The 25,905-nt window shown below is 40.7% G+C and overlaps 2 protein-coding genes across 3 annotated transcripts; one reads left to right on the forward strand and one right to left on the reverse strand.

The window, feature by feature from the left end:
- The first annotated feature begins 3,748 nt into the window (after positions 1-3,748).
- On the forward strand, positions 3,749-14,389 carry jtb (jumping translocation breakpoint). Of its 2 annotated transcripts, none has more exons than XM_085346003.1 (6): positions 3,749-3,926; positions 4,279-4,533; positions 4,613-4,665; positions 6,624-6,709; positions 11,314-11,393; positions 12,893-14,389. In XM_085346003.1, the coding sequence occupies exons 2-6, from the start codon at positions 4,445-4,447 to the stop codon at positions 13,047-13,049; spliced, it is 465 nt and encodes a 154-aa protein (XP_085202129.1). In that variant the 5' UTR covers positions 3,749-3,926; positions 4,279-4,444; the 3' UTR covers positions 13,050-14,389. The 2 variants fall into 2 exon arrangements, with proteins under 2 accessions (XP_085202129.1, XP_085202130.1); XM_085346004.1 differs by having other exon boundaries at positions 6,627-6,709.
- A 4,841-nt stretch (positions 14,390-19,230) lies between these two features.
- Positions 19,231-25,287, reverse strand: LOC146610041 (uncharacterized). The gene is made up of 2 exons (XM_085346549.1): positions 25,156-25,287; positions 19,231-20,439 (listed from the first exon to the last, which is right to left on the reverse strand). Exons 1-2 carry the CDS (start codon positions 25,172-25,174, stop codon positions 19,481-19,483), a joined length of 978 nt encoding a protein of 325 aa, XP_085202675.1. The 5' UTR covers positions 25,175-25,287; the 3' UTR covers positions 19,231-19,480.
- Positions 25,288-25,905: the final 618 nt, after the last annotated feature.

The following is a 25,905-nucleotide window of genomic DNA, read 5'->3' on the forward strand; positions in this document are numbered from 1 at the left end:
TTTATATTTCTTACACTTCAGAAATTTGGTTTTGGTGATATCTTCTGCAAAGCTATCAAAACTCTGTATTCCAATGCTAATAGTTCTATTAGAATGAAAAATGGCACCACTTCTCGTTTTAGAATAGAATAGAATAGAATAGAATGCCTTTATTGTCACTATACAGTTGTACAATGAGATACAGAGCATCTCCTACTCAGTGTAAACATGCTGGGGGGGTACAGTTCTGCAGCGCTATGTACATATGGACAGTATTAACAAAGGGAAAAACATATATATATATAAAATGTACAATATACAAGACGTAAGTAATATGTAATAAATAGTGTTACGTATATACAGTTGAGTTATTGCACATAGAATTGGTATTGCACAGTGGTGGTCCATAGAGGAAGTGGGAAGTGGGGGGGCTGTGTTATCTGTGCATGTGTGAGTTCAGGGTGGTTATCGCTTTGGGGAAGAAACTGTTTTTGAGTCTGTGGGTTTTTGTGTTGATGCACCTGTAGCGCTTCCCTGAGGGAAGCAGGCTGAACATGTTGAAACCAGGGTGGGAGCTGTCCTTGATAATGTTTGCTGCTCTACTGAGGCAGCGGGAGGAATAAATGTCCATCAGGGAGGGGAGAGGGCAGCCGATGATCTTTTGTGCTGTCTTGACCACACTCTGAAGCCTCACTCTATCTGCTTTGGTGCAGCTGCCGTACCATACCGTGATGCAGTAGGTTAGCAGGCTCTCAATGGACGAGCGGTAGAAGGTCAGCAGCAGGTTGGAGTTCAGCTTGTACTTCCTGAGGACTCTCAGGAAGTGCAGCCGCTGTTGGGCCTTCTTGATGACCGCTGAGATGTTTCCTGTCCAGGAGATGTCAGCAGAGATGAGGACACCAAGGAACCGGAAGGTGTGGACCCTCTCCACACACTCCCCGTTGATGTAGAGGGGGGCCAAGTCGGTGCTGTGTCTCCTGAAGTCAACAATGAGCTCTTTGGTTTTCTTAGTGTTCAGTGCCAGGTTGTTTTCTGAACACCATGCTGCCAGCTTCAGGACTTCCTCTCTGTACTCTGCCTCGTCTCCCTTTGAGATGAGTCCGACTACCGTGGTGTCATCAGCAAACTTGATGATGAGAGTGTTGTTGTGGGTCGAACTGCAGTCGTGGGTGTAGAGAGAATACAAGAGGGGGCTCAGCACACAGCCCTGTGGGGAGCCGGTGCTCAGTGTGCGAGTGGAGGAGAGATGAGGGCCGAGTCTTACAGTCTGGGGCCGGTTTGTGAGGAAATCCTTTATCCAGGCACATGTGAGAGGAGGGAGGCCAAGAGTGACCAGTTTGGTGATGAGGATGTCCGGGATGATTGTATTAAAGGCTGAGCTGTAGTCCACAAAGAGCATTCGGACGTAGCTTTGCCGCTGCTCTAGGTGACTCAGCACAGCGTGGAGGGCTGGTGGGGGTCGAATTCTGGGGGGAGGTAATCCTTGATGTGCTGAAGGACTAGTCTCTCAAAGCATTTCATTTTAGTCTTAATCAAGGTGTACGCCAAGGTTGCCCGATTAGCCCTTATCTTTTTTTACTTTGCACCCAAATTCTTGCCTCTCATATTTTGAATAGCCCTGTGAAGGGTATAAACATAGCAGACAGAGAGATTGTCATCAGTCAATTGGCAGATGATACCACAATTTTTCTTAAAAATGCCAGCCAAGTGCCAATTGCTTTACGTGTAATAGAGGATTTGTCAAAAGGGTCTGGATTGGTCCTAAACTTAAATAAATGTCAATTATTACCTGTCAAAGAGTGTAATGTTCAGAGTATTTGTAATATAACAGTTAAAAATGAAGCAACATATTTAGGTCTGATTATCTGCAAAGATCCAAAAGACAGAATTTTACTAAATTTTCCCCCAATTATTAAAAAATCTCAAACCAAATTAAATCAATGGTTGCAGAGAGATTTAAGTTTAAGAGGAAGGGTATTGCTCTCAAAAGCAGAAGGTCTGTCTCGACTGACTTATGCAGCAATTTTGCTGCATGTGGACGGCAAAACTTGTAAGGATATTGACCGAATGCTCTTCAACTTCCTTTGGAAAAACCGGACACATTACATCAGAAAAAGTGTATTGATGAATGACTATGAACACGGTGGTCTCAATGTTTTGGATTTTACTACTCTAAACAATACATTTAAGATTAATTGGGCTAAACATTTTCTTAAAAATCCAGTATCCATTTGGAATTTTATTCCTCACTACATTTTCTCTAAGTTTGGTGGTCTAAGTTTTATCTTAGGTTGTGATTATAATATAGATAAGCTTCCAGAAAAGCTCTTGATGTTTCACAAACAAGTTCTATTAGCTTGGTCCCTTATATATAAACACAACTTTACACCCCATACGTATTCAATTTGGAATAATAGGAACATATTGTATAAAAATAAATCATTATTTTTTTCTAGGTGGGTTGAGAAACGGATTGTTTTAGTGAATCAGCTGTTTAATCCTAATGGGCAGCTTATGTCCTATTCAGAATTCTTAAACACCTATAAATTTCCAGCCACGCCCAAAGAATATGCCATATTATTTGATGCAATACCTACGGGTATTATAATGCTTTTTAAAGGTATTCAACCTTGCATATCATCTGTTTCTCTCCCCAACCCTTTAGATTCACACATAGGAAGAATCTGTCTAACAAACCACAGTAAAAGTAATAAGAATATCCGTGCTTTGTTCCAGACAGAATCTCTAACTATCCCACATGTGGTCTCTTATTGGAATTTCTTTGTCAGTGACATTAACTGGAAAAGAGTATGGACAATTCCTAACAAGTATCTGGTAACGAATAAAGTGAAGGAAGTCTCATTTAAAATACTGCATAAATTTTATCCTGCTAATCATTACATGACGAAGTTCAAAAGGGACATAAATGTGAACTGTGGATTTTGTGGAAGCCATCCTGAGACTGTGCAACACCTCTTCTGGATCTGTTCATACGCTAGAACATTTTGGAAAGACTTCAGTAGATTCATTGCTGGACATCTCTATAAAGACTTTACTGTGAAATGGGAAAATGTTGTATTTTGTTTCTTTCGAAGGCAAAAAAAAGAAGATGTTTACTTTATAATAAACTTGTTAGTTATCTTAGCTAAATTTTATTTTCACAAATGCAAATACAGTAACAAAAAACCTAATTTTAAAGATTACTATAATGATGTTTTATGTTACATAAAATTGATTAGTGGATCACTTAACAAAAAGGCTATGAAAACTATTACTATTTGTAGTAATTACAAATTATTTGAATGTTTGTAATTCTTTGTATTACACCCCCTGGCATATGTTAATTTTGTTCTGATTGTATAGTATACATGTTCTGTATACTGTTTCTTAATAAAGTTTAATATTTAAAAAAAAAAAAAAAAAAAGGATGGGTAGAGAATGATGACGTTTAAATCTACGTGTAATTTCTAGCAAAACAGGATGAGGCTGCGCCTGCACTCTGCCCTTCAAAATAACGGTTCCTAACTTACATAAAAGGTTTAAGAGACAATAGGACGTAAATAAAGACAAAAAGTGTTAAAATAATCTTTACAGTCCGTAAACTTTATTTAAAAAACCTAGCGAAAAATGTTTAGTGCGTTTCTCCCGGGGCACATGCATGCATATATATTATTGTATTTACATGAATATAACAGACGCTTTTCCTGGGAGCATTTTATCCTTGCGGGTAGTGAACTCTGTGGCGGAAGTGCTGCCTGTGAGTGTCGTGGTTAACCTGTCTGTGTGAATCCGGTAACAACAATCGATGGACTTCAGCTGCTCGCCGCTAACTCTGCGCTTTATTTAACAGCAGTGTCGAATCATCGGCGGTTCTGATGTTTAGGCTCCTCTTCTCTGCTTCCCTGCGTTGAGTCCAATATGGCGGGTGTGTTTTTTAAGAGATCGCGGTGAGTAGAGCTAACGGTATTGCTAACGTGTTAGCAACTTGTTAGCATTAGCAGACTGCTCAATACAAAGAAAATCACGTTGTAAGCCGCTTAAAGTGTGTGATATTAGCTCTTTTTTAAGTTATTGATGGGTTATTAATGATCAGCTGAGTGAAATATTGCTGTGTCTGTGTTAATGAATCTGCTCATTACTCATTTATTGATTAGGTTTGTTGCTGTTTTATTGGATGATTAATTTTATCATCCAATCAAATAGTAATTAGGCTGTGTACTCTTATATTAAATACACTGAACTGTGATCATCTGCACTCTGATTATCGATTAGCAAAGTGACACATGTTTGATTTTTCAGCTCTCAATAGCGTGGAGCCTTAAGGCTTTGATCAATGTGAGCATCATGGTAAAAGACTGACTACAGCTTGGACTGATAGCACTCGGCCACGAATCATAATTTTTCAATAACCGGTCAGGAAGCGGACAGCGTGGCGACGGCGTTGTGGTGCTGGGGCAGCAGACTGATGGAGGGTGACTGTCGGATCCCTGTCGCCTGCTGCCGCCCACGCGTCCTTGTACTGCATGCCCTGTTCTGGGGTCTTGTGTCACTCAGGTAAGTTCAGAGGTCAACCAAACCTGCAGGCAGCACTGTGGTAAAGTCATATGACTTTCAAAAATGTTCATGTGTTCAGGGTGTTCGGATCAGCTCTGCTGAATGAGGAGAAATCTATAGGAACAGTTACAGGTATGTCTCAAACTCTTGTCATCTGTTTTTAGAGCTATGTTTTGTTAGCTTGCTTTAAAAAAAATGCAGTTATTGTTCTTTCTGTATTAAAGTCAAGTCCATAATTATTCATTCCCCTGGCAAATTCTGACTTAAAGTTACTGTTATTCAACCAGCATGTGTTTTTTTTTTTTTTTTCTTTTACCAGAAATGACACAGGCTTCTCCTAAAATATTAAAATATAATAAGACGACATACAAGTGGCATCATTGTAGAAAAAAAATATTTCTCAGCTTTTATTTACAAAAAGTGTTGCGTCTAAAATTATTCATACCCTTCACAACTGTCACAGTCTCTGGGAAAATCCAAAGTTCTATACTATTCCAAATAGTCCAAGCACTTATAAAGCATCATAATTACCCTGATTAATTGGGAATAGATGTTTTAATCAACTCAACAGGTGAAAAACAGCAGCTCTCTGCAGTTGGCTTGTGGATAGTCATTGCTAAGACAAAGGAGCTCAGTAAGGACCAGCGGCTGTGCATTGTGGCTGCTCACAAGGCAGGAAAGGGCTACAAGGCCATATATAAATGTTTTCAAGTTCCAGTGGCTACAGTATAAATTATTATTAAAAAATACAAGATGTTCTGCACTGTGGAAAATCACAGAGGATATGGTCGGAAGCCAAGTGACACCTGTGCTGGCCAGGAGGATAGTGAGAGAGGTGAAAAAGAATCCAAGGCTCACTACCAAGATCATCCTGGTGAATCTGTGCTCTGCTGGTGGTTGTTGATCAATGGTCATGAGAATTTGCATAATTATGATGAAGGAACTGACCTCCCAGCCCATTGTTCATTCAGTGGGCTGGCTTCAGTCATTATGCAAATGTACTGTTTATAAGATTGGGGAAACCTTCAGTCAGCTGAGACTGAAGAAGTCACTTGGATGAGTGACGAAACGTTTCTCCCACTGAAAATGCTACATCCAAATGAACAGAATCAACTTCTAGAGAGACCAAGGATAATGCCACTTCTCCAGAGAGGCATACAAAAGCCTACATGGCTAAATGCTCATCTGGACAAAGAAGAAGACTTCTGGTCTTCTGTGTTAGATGAAACAAAAATTGGATTGTTTGGCCACAATGATGTTTCCTTAATTTGGTTTGTTTATTTGTTTGTTTGTTTTTAAAAAGATCAGAAGCCTTCAACCCTTAGAACCCCATCCCCGCTGTAAAACATGGACCTAATGCTTTAGAGCTCTTTTTCAGGCCATGTACCAGGCAACCTAATCCGGGGCTCTAGACTGCGACCAATTTGGTCACACACAATTTCTCAATCGTGTGACAAAAAAAAAATCCTACATTGCAACAGTGCGACCAGCCGTTTGAGGGAAAAAAGATTCCGCACAAAGACGTAAAGACAGCGTGGACCATATGCATCAGAATCAGTGAGATGTCGGGTGAGAAAGCCGACATCTCACTGATTCTGATGTGCCAGGTCCGCGCTGTGTGTTATGTCTTTTTATGCACTAGACCAGGGGTTGGCAACCTTTCTGATGACGAGTGCCTTCTAAAATTTCCTCAGAAGTCAATGTGCCATATGATTGCATTAGCAATAAACTTTATAACACTCTATATGAACAGTTACACACTAGAATCTGGTAGTAATAATTATGGGCTTGACTGTATACCTCGCTGAGCTAACCAGAAATCCCATTTGTTCTATGTGTATCCCTAAATGGATTCCTCCTGCCTCTTCCTTCTTTGTTAACAGCATAAAGTGTGGCTTTAATTAAAGATTTCTTTTTTTTAAAGAACTGTTGAAGAACTCATTCTGTGGAAACAAAGTCATGTCATGTGACAGGTTCACTAGTTTTAATCCAACAGCAAAAATAATAATAATAATAATAATAATAATTTCACTTCCAGGTACACACACAAAGTATATGCAGCCAATAACATATTGTTGTTGTCCTGGCAGCAGTTAAGCCTGAGGCCCCCCCCTGCTGGCTGTTGGAGGAGTTTGTGGTGACGGAGGCGTGCGTGCGCTGCAGCGACTTCAATACTGTGAGTCATTTCAGTCCCACATAGGGCAGCGTCAACTCTCAGGTCACCACTGTTCAGAAATCAGCTGATCAAGTCATCGGACAGGCAGATGAAGTTATCTGGCAGATGGTCATGTGTTTTGTTTTGTTTTGTTTTTTTGTGGGTTTTTTTGTTTTGTTTCAATTATTTATTTATTTATTTATTTTATTTTATTTTAAAATACATTTTTATTTATTTATTTTTTAAATAGTTACCTAAAGCCCTTTTTCCATTAGTACTTACCTGATTGGCTGCTCAGTGGCATCATGAGTCAGGAGAGTCTTAGGCTACGTTCACACTGCAGGCAAAAGCGCATCAAATCTGACTTTTTTGACTCTATGCGACCCATATCCGATCATAGTATGACATTGTGAACAGCACAAATCCGATATTTTCAAATCCGATCTGGGTCACTTTCGTATGTGTACTGTATTTGATGTTTTAGAAAGCGACTGCTGTTTGAATGAATGAATGAATGAATGAATCAAGGCTTTATTGGCCACATGCAGGTTGCCCCGCAGTGGAATAGACCCCCCCCCGACTTGCACACACAACACAGACATCACATGGGAATACAGGTCGGAGATCGGCAGCGTTACAGAAAAACACTGAAAAAGTACACAACAATGGGGAAAGTAGAAGAGGAAAAAGAGACCTCTACTCATGCTGGGCTCCTATTTCTCCTAATTCTCCGATAAGCCAGGCCCAAGCCAGCTCCGATCAGCAAGAACCCTGTTATCATGGTTCCGAATAGGTAGATATCTTCAGCGTCCTTGATCGACAGTCCCGCCAGGCACACGACCCTCCATTTCTGCCACCCGTCCATCGTGTATCCGGCACGGAAAGTCCCTCCAGGGCATGAGTCGTTTGGTACCGGGCCGCGAGAGTTGAGGCTCAGGTGTGAAATGTATGGTTTTCAGGGTTTTTATCGATTTTCAGCGTTATGTTGTTATCGTTTTTATCGTTTACTCGGTTTTCCTTGGTCTCTTCACGTGTGTTATGAATAAATTTTCTTTTTTTCGGTACCGGTACTAGTTATATTTTGTTGTATTTATCCGCGACACCTTAAAGGCCGGTCCGTGAAAATATTGTCGGGCATAAACCGGTCCGTGGCGCAAAAAAGGTTGGGGACCGCTGCTCTTAATTGTTGTGACACATGTTCGAAATGCAGAGAGGTGCGCTCGATTTGCCACACGGAGCAGCGCGAGGGTAAAGCACGAGGGAGGGGCTAATAATCGGCTCAGTCATTTTTAATGATCGTTGAAAGCCCAGATCGTAATCGAGATTAAAATTCGATTAATTGAGCAGCCCTATCTGACAGAAATCTGCAACTATCCTTTGAAGCACCGCTCCTCTCTAAAACAGCAACAAGGACAATTATTAGGCCATGTGTAAATAACAAAATTACGTTTCCCAATTTTCCTTCAAGTTATAAAGTTAAGTCTGGAACAAGTCTTTATATTCAGGGCCATCAGTCAAACAATGCTGTTTGGTCTGGGTCTAAACGGAGCGCATTGTGTGTGACGTCTTTTTTTGCGCATGCGGGACGCTTGGAGGGTTCACACTAGAGCGCGTTTGCTGTCACATTTTATTTGTAGTGTGAAGGAGTGTGAGGATTTCATCAAAAAATCGGAATTAAGCATTAAGACCTGCAGTGTGAATGTAGCCTTATTCAAGAAAATCATACCAACCTCTTTTTGAAACCTGGCAATGAGAGAAATGGCTACAAAAAACGCTGTGCTCCCCTGAGTCTGATGAAAAGCCACAAACCAAGTAGCAGGCCTCGATGTCTACCTTTGTTGTAGTGTTCGTGTTACATATTAATTACATCACGGGAAGCGTGGACGCAATGCTATGTAGGGCTGCCACTATTAGTCGACTAGTCACGATTACGTCGACTATCAAAATCGTTTAATAGTCAACGCGTCTTTTGAAGCTTTGTAAGATCACAAAAGCCGCAGAAGTAGTAGGATTTAAGAGTGTAATAACGGATTGAAACAGAAGATGACAGCACTGCATGTACAAGGATGCCAGCTGCCGTTAAACCCCGAAGAAGAAGCTCTGTCCCAGAATTCATAGCGCAGCCCAGCTCAGTTTCCAACAATGGCGGCAGCTAGTTAGTTTTGATATTACTCTTATTATTCTTTCTGGGTCACAAAATACACGTTTAACATATTTTCAGACGAGAATGTAGCTGTGTAAACCTCAAATATCTGCTCAGTTTATCAAGACACCACATACTTTCAAAAGCGCTCCGACGTTTTCGGAGACGTCTGTTACCCACTAGCTCGATAGCTAGCCGGGGGCAAGGCTCACTAGAGCCCGTGAGAACACCGGACTCCCGGCAAATCGTTTTCAAACCCACCGCTGTCTTTCACTACTCAGGTTAAACATGATACAGGGCTCTAGAGTGCGACCAATTTAGTCGCAAATACGACCAATTTTTTCAGTGGTGCGACTAAAAAAATATTTGGTTGCACCTGTGCGACCAACTGTTCGGGTAGCAAAAAAAAAAAAAAATCTGCAACCTTCCCTGTGGTCAACAACAGACACATTTTGCCCCTATCGTGGACTAAACCAATCAGAGATAGTAAGGGGCGGGACCTCTCTGATTGGCCGTGGTCCAGTTGAAAGTGCAGGTGGAAGTGGGAGGTGAGTAGCTTGAATAAAGCGATATCAATTCATTAAATCCTGAATGACTTTTAAATATAACTGTGTTTTGCCAGAAACGTCAGATTAAAGCTCACAAAACCATTTCAACAACAACCAAACAGCAAATGAGAGCAGGTACACGGATTCCACACAAAGACGTAAACACAGAGGACTGACGCATCAGAATCAACTTTGTCTTTCTCGGCTTTCTCACCCGACGGCCCGTAGACGGACACGCTGTCGGAGCTTAGCGATCCTGATGCGTCCGGTCCGCGCTGTGTTTACGTCTTTTTATGCTGATTCTGAGCTGCAGGTTTTGTCTCTCTCCAACCAAAATTCACCGAGCCAGCAGCAAAAGAAGCAGCAAACTGCGCTTCACATTTGATCGATGTCGTCATGAATTTTGCTGTTTTGCTTCCACGACTATTAAAATCCCACTCCATGCACAGCTAGCTCTCTCTATCTCTCTCTGTACTTCAAGAACAGTTTTCCGTCTCCAATCTCTGTTTTCTGTATTATTCATTCGCTTATTACCCACCAGTCTACCGTTGTTTACAGCGCTGTCGGCTGCTGTCTTTTTCTTTTCTTTTTCTTTTTTTCCCTTAAATGACCTCTGATAAGAAAGCCTATTTTTTCTGTTGTTCAATACTGAAGAAATTTAAACTTTATATGCAGAACATTGTAGAATATTTTTAAGGTTATCTGCTATAAAAAGCCAGACCAGGAAAATCTCCTTCATGTTTTTCTGTGTTTTATTCTCAGTTACTTTCACACAAAGGCATCTGCTGTGATGTTCACAATTCTGATGAAGTCAGTACTGATAAATGATCAGAGTTATAATATTTCTGACTGTCTGAGGCTAAGTTGAATCGAATCGGGACTTTGAAAACCGGAATCGAATGGATTATAGAAATCAGTGATGATACCCAGCCCTAGTGAGCCGCCTAGCCACGACAGAAGTGGATGTAGCTGCAATAGGAAAAGAACTATTGCTAACTTTTCTGTTAAGTTAAGGCCTGATCCTTCTGAAATTCATAGCCAGTGCTCGGACACGGTGTCATCAATCTTTGAATGCTGAAAAAGCACAGTGTATCCAGAAAAACACATTATATTATATAAATTATTATAAAATTTGTGTGCGCCTAACTTTAAAAAGTTAGGCGTACCGGTACGCCCATGACAAAAAGTTAGTCTAGAGCCCTGTGATATATAAGTCACTTAGATAACTTAAAAATGTTATTGTTTGGCTTTTTTTTTAGTGTTTTATTTGTTCCTGAGTAAATCGGTTTGGCTGAGATTAAAGTTATAGTTTTTACACAGCTGAATAAACGTCAAGCAGACAGCTGATTATCAGAAGTGTGAGATGCTCGAGAATATACTCCGGTGTCCTGATATATTTTAGATAGCAAGAAGTTTATTAAATTTCACCAAAACAATCTGCAAATTTCATTAACATTTAACAAACTATCATCTTGTCTTTATTTTTAGTTAGCACATACCTTAAACACTTAAAGCTGTAAGCTAATGATAGTTATATAAGAGCAGATGCTGCTGGTGCAATAAGCTGTACATTTTACGTCCAATGGATGCACGATCTGCATGATTCGACTAATTGCAAAAATAATCGGTGACTAGTCGACTATCAAAATCATCGTTTGTGGCAGCCCTAATGTTGCCACAAACGATGTTGAAAACACATATTGGGTTCTACTCGATTGCAATGGAAAACCAGCCAATCAGAGTTGTGTTTTGGTGACTCCATCCGAATGGGTACTAATGAAAAATGGGCTTTTGGGTGAATCAAAGTAAAAATTAGACACCTCCACATGAGTTTTTTCCATCATATTTAAAATGTAACTTTAAATACATAAGCACAGATCAATCTTCTCTGTTTTCTGAAGCATCATCTAATTGGCCGTGTGTGTGTTTTTCAGAAGTCACAGTTGGCCTGCAGACTGACAGGCTATGTAGAGCGAGTGAACTGCAGCCAGTCCAGCAGAGAGGAGTACAAAAGGTGAGTCTGGGTCCTGATTAACCAGACAGGCGACATGTATCATTCAAAATCATGATGAATGCAAGCAACAGGTGGGAGGACTAAAATCTGAGCAGCTGATCATTCTAAATTAAAGGAAATACTCTAATGGATGACAGCAAGCAAACAATAAAGGTCGCCAACCTTCAACATCAAAAGAGCCATTTTAGCCCCTCTGACCAAATAGTGGGAGGAAAACAAAGCAGTGAGTGTGGTAACAAACAGACGGATATAATTCAGAGAGGATAAAACATATACTTTTAATACAAGAATAATAAGATGTTTTAATAATAAGAAGAGCTTTTTTACTTTTTAGAGGTGAAAAAAATAACACTGGCATGTGCAGGCATACCTTTAAACAAAACCTAAATTTAACCTCCTAAGACCCGAACTCTTACACGGCATGTTGTCTTGTGTAGTTAGTGTGTAGTGTAGTCGATAGTTTTGTTTTGTGTGTCAGAACAATGAGACGACTGCTGAATGTCACAGTTGCTGCAAAAAAGCCACCAAAGGCAGACAGCAACATGAGTGATACACCTCTTTTTTATTTTTTTATTTTTTTGAAACTGACATTTTGGAATCACTGTACAATACCATCAACTTCAGCAATTTGTCAGTGTGTGTGTGTATGTATGTATGTATGTATATATATATATATATATATATATATACACACACACACACACACACACACACACACACACACACACACACACACACACACATGGTTTTGTTTTTTTTTTTGTTTTTTTTATTAAACCTCTTGTTGTCAGACCTGCAGAGTTTTGGTATGTGGTGTTCTCCTCTGTCTTAATTTGGACCGAAAATATTTTTTGGATTGGTACAACTAATTTATGTGCCTTCTTATTTGATGCAGAACACCTAATTGTTCTGTTAATAGTTTTAAATGGTTATATAAAAACTGCCTGAGGCCTTGGCTGCATTTTTAGGTAAATAGCTGCATATAACTTTGTTTTTTCCCAAACCTGTGCATAATTTTAAAAAAATTACAATTTCTATTGTTACGACTATTTGCATTTCCAAGTTATGAAAATGATTCATTGAACATTCTTCTTTGGTTTTTACAGTGAAAAATAGAACTTTTTTTTTCCTACTCTGATGTGATCTTTTTTGTCTTAATTTAGATCAATCGTGCTAATACAGTATGTCAAAATGAAATAACTGTAAATTCAGACATTTGAAATTGTGCTGAAAAGAATGATTCCAAACAAGACAAATCAAAAATAGTCAAAAATGGCCAATTATACCCTAGACCCCAGAGAGTTAATTGCTATAGTCATTTATGGACTAGGCTACACATGGTTCATGAATAACTTTCACATCACATCAGAATATTTTGAACCCTTTATGGACTCATCAGCTAATAGATGAGCATGCACCTCAGCCATAGATTAATCGTCACTACAGGAACTGACGTTATTCCAATGAAGGTACTAATTTTTCTTCCTCCTCCTATTCAGCTGCCGCTCTGTTCTCATGGAAGAACATCTGTTCTGGAAGTTTGAGGCGGCCATGTTGGCTCTGACAACCCTCTTCGCCGTCCTCGTTGTCATCCGCCAGCGACGACTTGACCGCCTTGCCTCTGAGAAGGTCCGTCGCCAGATTGAGTCCATCTAGGATACCTGGACAAGAACTATGACTGTAGTGGTGTCTTAACAGTAGAGGGCAAATGGACCTGCAGAGACTGTTTTCACACTTAACTCTAAATTTGAAACAAATATAGGAAACAGAAAGTCTTGGCACAGAAACAAGGATGGCTGACATGCCCTGCCCTAAGAAATATGATAAACAGGAACCAGTCAAGTCAAGGGGTGGAGTCATGTCCGCGACATCATTAGAATTAATGAGATTGGAGAAGATGGATTGCGGCTATTGTTTCTGCTTCCTGTTTTCAATGCCATGGTAACCAGCAGCTCTCACCTTCTTCTTTTTTTTTTCTTCCTTTTTTCTGGTTGTTTGGTTCTTTGCTAAAACGTTTGGATCAATAAAGTTAGGGGATGAGAATTGATAAGAATTTTGCAATTCTGATTCCATTATTAATATCACTTATAAATTCGTTTCCTTATCGATTCCTTTATCCATTCTCTTTGGCTCCACTTTGTGAGTCACCACCATCTCTAAGCAGCATATCAAAGACACTGCAGTCACCCAAAATTATTACATGCTCAGATGTCAAATGTGTGTGCATGTTGCAGGTGTTTCCTCTCATTGTTTTGATCAGTGTTAGGGTCAATACTCAGTCATTCTTGCTCATATTACACAGAACCCTTTTATTTTAAAAGTAATGCAGTACGTTACTTAATTACACCCAGGAGAAAGACATTTGTTATACTACTCGTTACGTTACTGTCATGTTAGTCTGTAAAATAATCTGCAACACACTGTATCATAATTAGCAATACAAACCTGAGGCTACAGCCCGACACACTAACACAAATCCCTATCCTAATGTGGACAGCACAAAGCAAAGATGAAAACCTTAAAGGTTTTCACAAAGAGACCTTAAAGTGATTCTACTTTAGAAACATGAACCAGTAAAAACGGAGGCTGCAAGTTGTGTGGGCTGGGGTCAGCATTTACTCAGCTTTAACATCACTCGGGGTTCTTGTTAGCTTAGTGTTAGCATGCTGCCGGAGTTTTGTTAACAGTATAATGCAGTTGTTTCTGTCCTGAAGTGGTCTCCACTTTACCATCACGCTCTCATCCTTTGAGAACTGGTTCTCGATTCACATCCCTAAATAAAGTTATTCAGTACTTAATTTAATGCAGCAGAGTTCTGGTCCTTTCTTTGAAGCTTCACATCCTGTGTAGCTGGATGGGCAGGGCCTTTGACACGAATGTGGAGTTGATAGTTGATCAATAGATATTTAAAGTGGAAATATGAAATTTGCTAATCTAAATAAAACATTTTCCGTTTTTGTTCTGTTTTTGTCTATATTTGTTTGGGAGTTTGTAAAGAGGAGTGGCTTTGTGTTCAGTAACAGAAGTAGACACATGTTAATGTGAGAAAGGTCATAGCCTCCTCATCCTCAATACACATACAGCTGACAGTTTGTTTTTTAAACATTTTCAGATTTCTTTTTCTCCAAATAATAATAGGAAAAACTATCCATCCATCCACTTCCACTTATTTAATTAATGGTCACAAGAGGCTGAAACCTTTCCCAGCCGTAGGGCAGTGTATCCCTGGACAGATCACCATTCTGTGCCATGGCTAACAACAAGACCCATTCACACCTATGGGCAATTTAGAATTACCAGTTCACCCTCTAACTGGATATCTTTGGACTATTTAAGGATGCTAGAGCCGGCTGTGATCCTTTCTGGTTTTTTATTATTATTGTCCGCAATCACGGGTTTATGCATCCAGTGGGACCTTGCTGTGGCTAGAATTCTTCTCTTTGCTGTCGTAGGGATTTGGCTCAGCAATCTACATCTGCATCAAGTATCCTTCACAAATATAATTAAAACAATCCCAAAAGTTCATTCTGCTCATCTTGAGGCAGCGTTTTAAGTGGGAGAAACGTTTTGTCACTCGTCCAAGTGACTTCAGTCTTAGCTGACTGCTGGTTTCCCCAGCCTTATAAATATCACATTGAAATATCACATAATGAGCAAAACTAGCACCACTGATTAACAATGGGCCATGGGGTCAGTTTAATGATCATTAATATGCAAATTTTCTTGATTATAAATAAATGGCTGCAAGTACCATACACAGAGAGTTGGGAAATGGTTGCAATCAAAGCATTGTAAAATAGTGAAAGATGTACCCTTAGGCCTTCCCTCCTGGAGCATTCTTTAGGCGCCTTCCCATCTTTGACAAATGTCCAGCTAGGATAACCACATTTACTCAGGGCTTCTTGATATGAAGTTCTTCTGCTTTCCTAGCTTTCTCTGTGGGGATGGTGTTCTCTGTGTTGTAGCGTCCTGATGACACTCAATTGGCCCACGTTTAACCAGTGGTGCTAGTTTTGGTCGTTATGCAAATTTAATCTTTATGAGTTTGGCATAGAAATAAAGAATTCTGTCTTTAAAGAATGAATTGTAGAATACATTCTGCATTTGTAATTCATTTTTGAATTCCAATTTAATAAAGTGATTTTCAAAATTCTTTTTAAATTACCAATTCCACTCATTTCAAAATCCATTTGCCTTTCCTGTTGGCTTAGGGATTAACCTTTGGATTAGCAACTTCAACTTCCGTTGCCTACTGGTGGTGTTCAGAGGGCCCGGTGGCGCCAGTGTCTGATAGCCTCGCCTCTGTCAGTGCGCCCCAGGGTGGCTGTGGCTACAATGTAGCTTGCCATCACCAGTGTGTGAATGGGTGGATGACTGAATGTACTGTAAAGCGCTTTGGGGTCCTTAGGGACTAAGTAAAGCACTATACAAATACAGGCCATTTACCATTTTCATCTCTCCAGACATTACACACAGACCCTTTTTGCCCACCAGGTGTCAGTTCTCTATGCTTCTTTTCCCTCTTAGGCCCTCTGTCCCCCTTTAACCATATATGAGATGACTGCTGTGTTTGGGCAATTGTCATAACATAAAAATAACAGACTATTACTAAGGCTAATTCTTAGATCACCTATTCTGGTTGTTTCCTGCTTTAACCTTTGTGCTCAGACTAGAACCTCTGTCTGAGGGGCTTTTGACATTCTTTACAGTTAAACAACTAATCTTCCAGGATGGGTGATTCTCTGCGCTCTTCTCCTCTTCCTTCTTCAAACCTCAGGGGTTAGAATATAGTGATGTGTTGGTCGCGAATCAAACAGCTCTTAGAGCCGACTCTTTGAAGTGAACCACACGAGCCGGCTCCTTATTGGGAGCCGTGGGGGTTTTTTTTTTTTGGTTTTTTCCCCCCCCTTTCTCTCTCACTTTTTTTCCGCTTCACTCTGCACGTGAGCCTTGTGCTTGCGCTGGGCAGAAGGGGGAGGGGCGGTAGTTACAATCACAATAGCACAGGAACAGAGTGGGAGGGAGAGAGAAAGAGTGCCAGGGACAACAACGTCACATTATAAAGGTATAGTAATCATCCACAACTATTTTCAGTTGAAGATGATAAAGGATTCAGAAAGTTTATTCATGCAGGCCCATATGACAGAGAATGTGCATCTTTTTGTTTTCATATTATAATTTACCGTATTTTCACGACCATAAGGCGCACTGTGCTAAAAGGCGCAGTCTCAGTTATGTGTGCCCTTACTGTATTTAACACACACATAAGGCGCACTGGACCATAGGGCGCATACAAGTACCGTATGCGTATTTAAAAATAAAGCGGGAGCAAACCTGAGTTTGGTACCTTACTCACATTTTTATTACCAGTAATCGTCATCATCAACAACACACAAGCATACAAGTGTGCATATTTAACAATAAAGCAGGAGCAAAACAAAGTTTGGTACTCACATTTTTATCATCAATCAAACCCATCGAAGTCCTCATCCTCTGTGTCTGAATTGAACAGCTGCGCTAAATCTCCATCAAACATGCCAGGTTCACTTTCTTCACTGTCAGAGTCACTTTCCGTGCCGTGCGGCTCCTCGGAAATGATGCCGGCTTTTGCGAAAGCTCGAACAACAGTGCCAGCAGACATGTTAGCCCAAGCATCTACAATCCATTCGCAAATTGTGGCGTAACTCGCCCGGCGCTGCCTTCCACTCTTAGTGAAACTGTGGTCTCCATCGGTCATCCATCGCTCCCAGGCCGCTCGCAGCCTTACTTTGAACGGGCGGTTCACACCGATGTCCAGCGGTTGGAGTTCCTTTGTCAGGCCTCCCGGAATGACAGCAAGCTCACAGTTCCTTTGTTTCATTAGTTTTTTCACATCGGCTGTGAGATGGGCACGCATAGAGTCACAGATTAAGAGCGATGGTGACGCGTGGAAAAAACCACCTGGTCTCCTTACATACACCTCCCTCAGCCACTCTTTCATCATTTCCTCATCCATCCAGCCCTTTTCATTTGCCTTAATGATGATTCCTGCTGGAAACTTCTCTTTAGGCAAAGTCTTTCTCTTAAAAATCACCATAGGCGGCAGTTTCTGTCCATTAGCATGGCAGTCAAGCACAACAGTAAAAGAAGACTTTTCGTGCCCTGTTGTGCGTATCGCTACCGTGCTGGTCCCCTTCTTCTCCACAGTGTGACTCACCGGGATGTCAAAAGTGAGCGGGACCTCGTCCATGTTTGTGATGTGGCTGGGCTGGATGTTTTTGTCGCCGATGTGTTTGCTGCAGTAGGAGCGGAAGATGGCCAGCTTTTCCTTATAATCCGCTGGAAGTTGCTGCGCTACCGTAGTCCTGGTCCGGATGGAAAAATGGCACCGTTTCATAAAAAGTGAAAGTGAAACTGCTTTTAGCCGAATGGTGACCGTCGAAACGCTTCTCCCGCTCGTTCTTTGCTCGATGATCCACCGCTCGAGTCTTTCCTCCAACTCGGGCCACCTCGCCTTATGTCCGCGGAAACTCAGCTGCGTTTTCTTGACCTGCCGGAGCTTGTTTTCCAGCTTCCTCCATTTGCGAACCATCGATTCGTTAATCTTAAATTCTCTCGCCGCTGCTCGATTTCCATGTTCCTCCGCGTAGCTGATGGCCTTCAGTTTAAACTGTGCTTCATAAGCGTGTCTCGTTGCCATTTTCAGGGTTGCGCCCACACTTCACCCTTTAGCGTTCTCATGGTGTTCTCTACTACGTCCTCCTTACAACACACAGGGCGCACTGCGCTATAGGGCGCGCCGTACTTTTTGAAGAAAATCTAAGACTTTTAAGTGCGCCTTATGGTCGTGAAAATACGGTATGTTTAATTGTGTTGTGGTTTGCAGTGTTTTGTGTTGTTTCACTTTAAATTTGTAAAAGGAAAAAGCTGAAAATTTAAATAGTTAAAAGTTTAAATGTGAATAGTTGGTTTTTGTATTATATGATTTATTTATTACATTTTATGTGGAGTGAATAAATAAAAGCATATTTACAGTGGCCCCTAGAGACAAAGCACATACAAACTTCAAATCACGTACAAACTCTGAAGCACGTACAAACTCCAAAACACGTAAAAACTCCAAAAACACGCAAAAAATCCAAAACACGTAAAAACACGTACACACTCCGAAGCACGTACAAACTCCAAAACACTTAAAAACTCAGAAGCACATAAAAACTCAAAACACGTACAAAACACAACAGAAGTGCTCCAGGATGCTGGGCGCAGTGTTGAGCTTTTGTTACCTAGTGGCTACACAAGCCAGCAAGTACCAACGACCGGATTTGGTGTGTGGTAATAACAGGTAAATGAACATTTTTTTTTATTTTTATTATTTGACTATATATGAATGCTTGTGTATAAATACACAAACAATACACACATGCTTTCAATTGTGTACTTTAAGTGATCTAGGTAGCTCTGTTTTGGAAGCTCAGTTCATGCTAGAAATGTGTTTTGGAGTTTGTACGCGTTTTGTCTCTAGGGGCCACTGTATATATTTATATATAAACATATATAAATAAAACCACTTTCTTTTTTTTACAATAGTAATTCCTTTTGTGCATAATTTTATATTATTGTTAATAATAAATTAATTAAAGCAACAAAACAACCTGAAGAGCCGGTTCGGAGCCTAAAGAGCCGGGAAACAGGAAAGGGAAATGGATTTTGAAATGCAGTTGATTAAAGTGCAATTCGAAAATGTTTTTGAAATGAAGACTTAAAAAGCATTTTAAAAATCAGTTTATTAAATTGGAATTCAAAAATGAATTTACAAATGCAGATTTTGTTCTACAATTCATTATTTAAACACAGAATCATTTATTTCGATGCGCGTGGCTCTTGTGGTCCTCCATACCACACAAAACACAGCTCTAACAAAACTACTAAAGATGGATCATGTTTCACCACAAACTACGGGAACTCTACTTTCAAGACATTTGATCTTTGAAGTCTAAAACAACTTAAAAGATCAAATATCTTCTCTTTCACTAAAAGCCATATTCTGGCCACCTACGGAGGTTTGGCTTTATTCTCTCTCTCATTTGATGCCACAATGGTTTCCATCACTCAGTGGTACTTTTAGAAAGAGATGCTGGGTACACAAGCACTACCAGTCCAGTGCTTAGAGGGCGAGGCATCAGAATTTGGTTTCTGGATGGTCTACGGTTTGCAGAACGACAGACACGCTGATGGTCTTGCATGTGATGCTTCCGAGTAAACATTTTGTGACAGAAGCCACAGCTGAAACTTTTCTCACCAGTGTGGATCTTCATGTGAGTCTTCAAGTTTGTTTTACGACTGAATGTTTTATTGCACTCTGGGCAGCTGTAGGGTTTCTCTCCTGTGTGAATGCTCAGGTGCTGTTTCAAACTGCCACTGTGTGTGAAGGTTTTACTACAAAATGGGCAACTGAATGGTTTCTCGCCCGTGTGAGTCCTCAAGTGGTTCATTAGAGTAGACTTGTCTTTAAAACCTCGGCCACACTCAGAACAGCTAAACGGTTTCTTCTCTGTGTGAATCCCCACGTGTCTGTGCAGGTTTCCACTGTCAACAAATCTTTTCCCACACTGAGAGCAGATGAAGGGTTTCTCTCCAGTGTGGGTTCTCAGGTGCCTGTTAAGATTTCTGCGATGACCAAATTTTCTCCCACACACAAAGCAGTTGAATGGTTTCTCATCATTGTCACATTGCATCTGAGGCAGTGCAGGTTCACAGGGCTGCTCACAGTCGGCATCACTGACATCTGTGTCTGAAGTCTTCTCATCAGGCTGCAGATATGGATCAGGATCTGGCCATCCGACAGAATCTTTAATGTCTTCAGTCTGGCTGTGATGAGGCTGTAAAGATCCAGGTTTTTCTTCATCCTCTTCACTCTTAACAGGGAGAGCACTAAAGGTGAACTGGGTGATATTGACTTCCTCCTGCTCCTCTTTAATGCTTGGGTCCTCCTGGTCCAGACTGGAGCTCCACTCTTGCCTCTCTTCTTCACCAACAATCACTTTTCGGATGCCTGGAGGTAAACCTGAAACACAGATATTGATATTGAGCTTGCGTTATCTTTAAACTACAAGTATTTTTATACATTGACAGTTTATTGGAGTTTGACTCTTTAGTTAGAAATAAAGAGATGATTGCTTTACATATTAACAGCATATGAAATTGACTTGTAAAGGTTTCACATCATGAGATTTCATAAGCATACATTACACAAGGCTAATATGTCAAAGGAGTTAAAGAAGAACAACAATCATCTGGTTTGGTCAAGAGAAGCAGACGGTTACACAAAACTGTACCAACAGGATAACATCCACACCAGGTGAGCAGCAGAAGACCAACACATAGCCTAAGCTAAAACTAGAGTTTACTGTCAAACACAGCAATAACGCTGATCATGTTGCAGCTACACCACAAACTGAAAAAAAGATTGTCATTAAATTGAAATTGTATTTTATATTTTGAAAATGAATTAATTTTCTTTGAAACTGTATTTTATCCTTTAAAAAGTAGCTCTCGAATAATTTCAGTTTCACTTCTCACTATTATGTTTAGGGATGGGTACCGTTCTGACATAAACGGTAGTAACCAGACTGAAAAGCAGCGCACATTTCGGTGCTTTATTTCGGTGCTTTTTTTTCCTGAGCTGTGATACACTTTAGATTCTAGCCAATCATTTTACGTTTCCGAGGATAGTAGGCGGGGCCAGGTACGTACGTTCTGTTAGAGCAGAGCTACAGATTAAAAATGTCCAAGGCGAAGCGGTCAGAAGTCTGGCTGTACTTCACAGCAAAAGATGCAAACTCAGCAGCCTGCAACAAGTGCTTGAAGCTGATACTGTGATACTGTCAAAGGAGGTAACACCTCAAATCCGATGAAACACCTGGCGACGCATAGCGTTTTTTTTAAAAGCCCAGAAATGCGCTGTATTTGATAGCTTGCTGCGAGACCTCACACCGAGCACATCTACTGCGGGTGGGTTGCCTGTTATGCAACATCCCCCAAAAACACGAAGAGGAGAGTCCTGGCCCCTAGCCCTGCCAGTGTAGCAGAAATGATGACGGATGATGGTGGCAGCAGCCGTTCTTCTCTGCGTGAGTAGCTAATTTACGTTGAGTAGGCTAACCACGTTATTACATTAATGCATGTAAGGTGAACTAGCAAACATCATCATAGCTACATGCGGCTGTCCTCTTGTTTGATGGCAGATACTCCCTTCACCCTGGCTAAAAAGGCTAAAATGACCAAAGAAAAAGTGGAAAACAGTTAAACATGAGAGGTTTAGGACAAAGTTTGTGTTTTTTCCATTGTTTAAGCACTGCTTCCAGCCAAGAGTGATACCATATATGCCCCATAGCTGCAGAAAAGGCTAACATTGTTATATTTTTTACAAAAAACAGCTGAACATGAGAGGTTTTTGGACCAATTTTGTGTTCTCCATTCTTTAAGCACCGGTTTGAGCACCGTTTGAGCACCGGCACCGTTTCAAAAGTACCGATTTGGCACCGGTATCGGATAAAACCTAAACGATACCCATCCCTAATTATGTTTCAGTTCTACAATTCAATTTCAGTTCCAAAATTCAGTTTTTTGGGACTTAATCTGGTTCCGGTTAATAGAACTCCATTTTACCAGCTTGTTACTGACGGGAATCTACAGCATCTTGAGCTGGATTAAGACCTCAGAAGTCATGTTGATTGACCTGCAGATAAACTCTCAGGTTGATAATAAATGTATTACATGTATAAGAACATGTTAACAAATGATAGCCGTACAGCAACTTTTATGCTTATTGTAGCTGTTAGCTAAAAACGCTAATTTAGCGTAGTTTGCCCTGGGTTCAGCTTTGACAAACAAATATGATTCCAAAGTTGTCATCTTGTACCTTCTAAGAGTCCTGTATGCTTGAGGAAACCGCTACAGTAGGGAAACATGCAAAAGAATGTCCAAACCATTGTATTTTAGGTTTATTCATGTATTACACAGCATCCCAACTCTCTAGCTAACCTAATAACTACACTAATCCGGATAAATTTGAAAACGTTTCAATTGTTTTAATCCATATTGAAAATGCTACATTCCTGTACTGCGCATGCGTGAAACGTAAGACAATTTGACCTGCATCATTTCCGTCTGCTGCTTATTTACTTTCCGGTAAGATGTCGAGGACAAATACTTTATCCAGAGCTTTCTGGAGCATGTACAAATTGATATTAATCTAATAGGGCTGTCCAAATTGAGAGCAAACAAAACAACTGCTGTAAAATGCCGTCCGTCATCTTAGTTGAATTGGTCACATGACTGCATCATATGACAAAAATACATCATCATATTCGAAAGACTCCGTTTATGCAGTCCACACTGTGACGCGAAAACAGCATTTTCAAATTTATCCACTTTGGAGAGCATTTTCAAAAACCTCAGCTTTCCTTGACCAAAAACGCCATCTCATTGTTGACGGAAAGCCAAAACAGAGAGAAAAAGATGCATTTTCAAACGAAAACCTATTAGTGCGGAAATGGCTTGAGGCAGTTCAACAACTCCTTGGCAGCAGAGCCTCTGGGGTGGATGAGGTCCGCCCTGAGGGGGTGGTACCTGTGGATTGGCAGACCGGGGTGGTGGTGGTGCCTGTCCACATTCTCATGCTTTTCAGCCTCTTTATTCTTATGCTTGCTGTTTCACAAACAAACGGCTGCAGCTTTGCAGCCACACACACACACACACACACACACGGCCCAATACAGACTTTAAGCTGGTGAGACATGATTGCAGCTGCCATGCAGGTGCATCTGGCTTCCCTGCAGCAGCACCGCAGATCACTCCCCACCACATATTCCATTGCCCAACTGAGCCCCCCCCCATTTGAGTTTACTCCAAAGATTTTTGTACTTTTGTTGTGCTTTTCTTTCTATTCTGACTTCTCTGTTATGGAAAAATATTGTTTGGCTTTTTTTTTTGGATTACCCTGCAAATAGGACAAAAATTTTATTTGATTAATTTACTAATCTTACTGGCTAAATTTCGTATACATAAATCCACTTTTTCTAATGCAAAACTGTTTTTTCAATGATTTATAAATGAAACCAGACAATATTTTAAAAATGTACAGCATTCTCATAATATAAAAGCAATTAAAACTATAAACTTATGCTCCTCGTGGAGCTCATCGTGGACTACAGGAGGAATGCTGACCCACATCCACCCATCTACATTAAGGGGACGGCTGGGGAGCGTGTGAGCAGCTTCAAGTTCCTGGGAGTCCACATCTCCGAGGATCTTATCTGGATGACCAACTGCTCCAAGCTGGTCAAGAAGGCTCACCAGTGCCTCTTCTTGAGGACTCTGAGGAAGAACCACCTGTCCTCAGACATCCTGGTGAACTTCTATCGTTGCACCATCGAGAGCATCCTGACCAACTGTATAACAGTCTGGTACGGGAACTGCTCTGCCTCGGACCGGAAGGCGTTGCAGAGGGTTGTGAAGACTGCCCAGCGCATCGCCGGAGCACCACTTCCTGCCATAAAGGACATCTACAGGAAGCGGTGTCTGAAAAGGGCTGGGAAAATCATCAAAGACCCCAGTCACCCATCACATGGACTCTTCACCCTCCTGCCCTCTGGGAGGCGCTACAGGAGCCTCCGGACTAAGACCACCAGGTACCGGAACAGCTTCTTCTCCACAGCTGTCAGACTCATGAACTCTGCCTCCTGACATCTGACCCACGTTAACACATGGACTGGACATACACACACCCACAACCACCCACACACACACACACACACACACAGGACAACTGTACCCTCAAACACACAATAATAACATGGACTGAACCACCACTCACAACCACTAGCACTTTATATAGCCTCTTAACTGCACTACTGTATAGTTCTGTGTAAATAATCATACGATCATTTTTAATTCTATAACTGTTTACAATTTGCGTAGTTCCCATTTCTGTATAGCTGTATATCTCAGATTTCTGTAAAGTTCTTTATTTCATATTCTGTATAGTTTTTTTTTCATATTTATATCCTGTTCATAGCCTGTACATAGCTTGTACTCACTACAGCCTGTACATACTTGTAGCATATTCACAACATACTTCATACTGTGTACATATAACATACCGTAATAGACCCATTTCTGTAATATACTTACATATCTCTATTATTGCTAATATATATTGTAATATATCTATATCATGGCTAAAGCACTTCTGAATGGCTGCAAACTGCATTTCGTTGCCCTGTACCTGTGCATGTGCAATGACAATAAAGTTTAATTCTATTCTATTCCTTGTTTGGTATCTTCTTAGACTTGTTATAATTGTTATTACACGAAACACTCTGTAACACTGTCTTCTGCTCGTTTAATTCTGAAATGTTTGAACTGCTAATTAAGACAGAGAACCCCCACCACACAAAAGTACGCATATTGAGAAACGGCTCCGGATTAACAAGAATGCGAGTATGTACTTGTGTACTTGAGAAACGCCCAGTGAAATGCAGAAAGCACAGAAACTGATAACTGCTGGCACCAGGACCGATGCTGTCAGAACAGCGTCAGGAACTGTTTCAGTTAAGATCTAACTTAATACAGTCCTCCGCTCTCCTCCTAGTACGCTATGTACGCAAGTAGGAGCTAAGAGGAAGTGACGTAAAATAAGAGAAAGGAAAAGCTGAAATTAGCACGATGCTAACGTTAGCTTAGCAGCTCCGTTTCTAGCAACAGGAATTAAACTAACCTCCTCTTCTCGCCTCCATTTCCGCTTTTAATTCCACATCCGGCGGTTAACTATGTCAGCCCCCCTCTATTCTGTCCACAGAACCGAACTCTGGAGGACTTTCTGGCTCTGCGGTTCAATCTGCTAACGGAGGGTGGGTCAAGTCCTCTGAAGTGTCAGTTACTACTTCCGGGACACTTTTAAAAATAAAGCTACAATGACGCGAAATAAAAGTATGTTTCCGGCGTGATTACAACAACTGGTACATCATACTGCAAAAATTGGTCAAATGCAGTATCACTGATACCAAGTACAATGCTAATACTTTTTACTTATGAAAGTAAAGGGTTATTATATCCAGATATTTTCATACTCACATGTTTGATGTTTTTTTTCTTGGTTGCATAAAATATCTTTTGTTCCTTGCTTGCTTTTGTTCGGTTTATTTTATATTTCCATTCTATTCCTCTACTTTGGTTTCTGTGTTTCTTTAACTCCTCTGTTTCCTCACAGACTGTCATGTCTCTCTCTATATTTTGTCTTCTGTCTATGTCAACTTTGTGTATCTTAGTCCTGGTTTCTATGTTTGTTACCTTGTATGTTATATTAAGTTTTGCGTTCCCTTACTTGTTACTCTTGATTTGTCCGTGCTGTCTCCACCCCTAATTAGCCTCTTGTGTATAGAGATTGAAAATGTGACGTCATTTCCGGGGTAAAACCGCAAAGGATTGTAGGTACGAGTGGCAAGCGGTACTAGCGCACGCAGGCTTT

This window comes from Diplotaxodon limnothrissa, linkage group LG22, assembly GCF_057381915.1.
Source record: "Diplotaxodon limnothrissa isolate DT_005_m linkage group LG22, D_limnothrissa_male_GT1.1, whole genome shotgun sequence".
NCBI classification, from domain to species: domain Eukaryota; kingdom Metazoa; phylum Chordata; class Actinopteri; order Cichliformes; family Cichlidae; genus Diplotaxodon; species Diplotaxodon limnothrissa.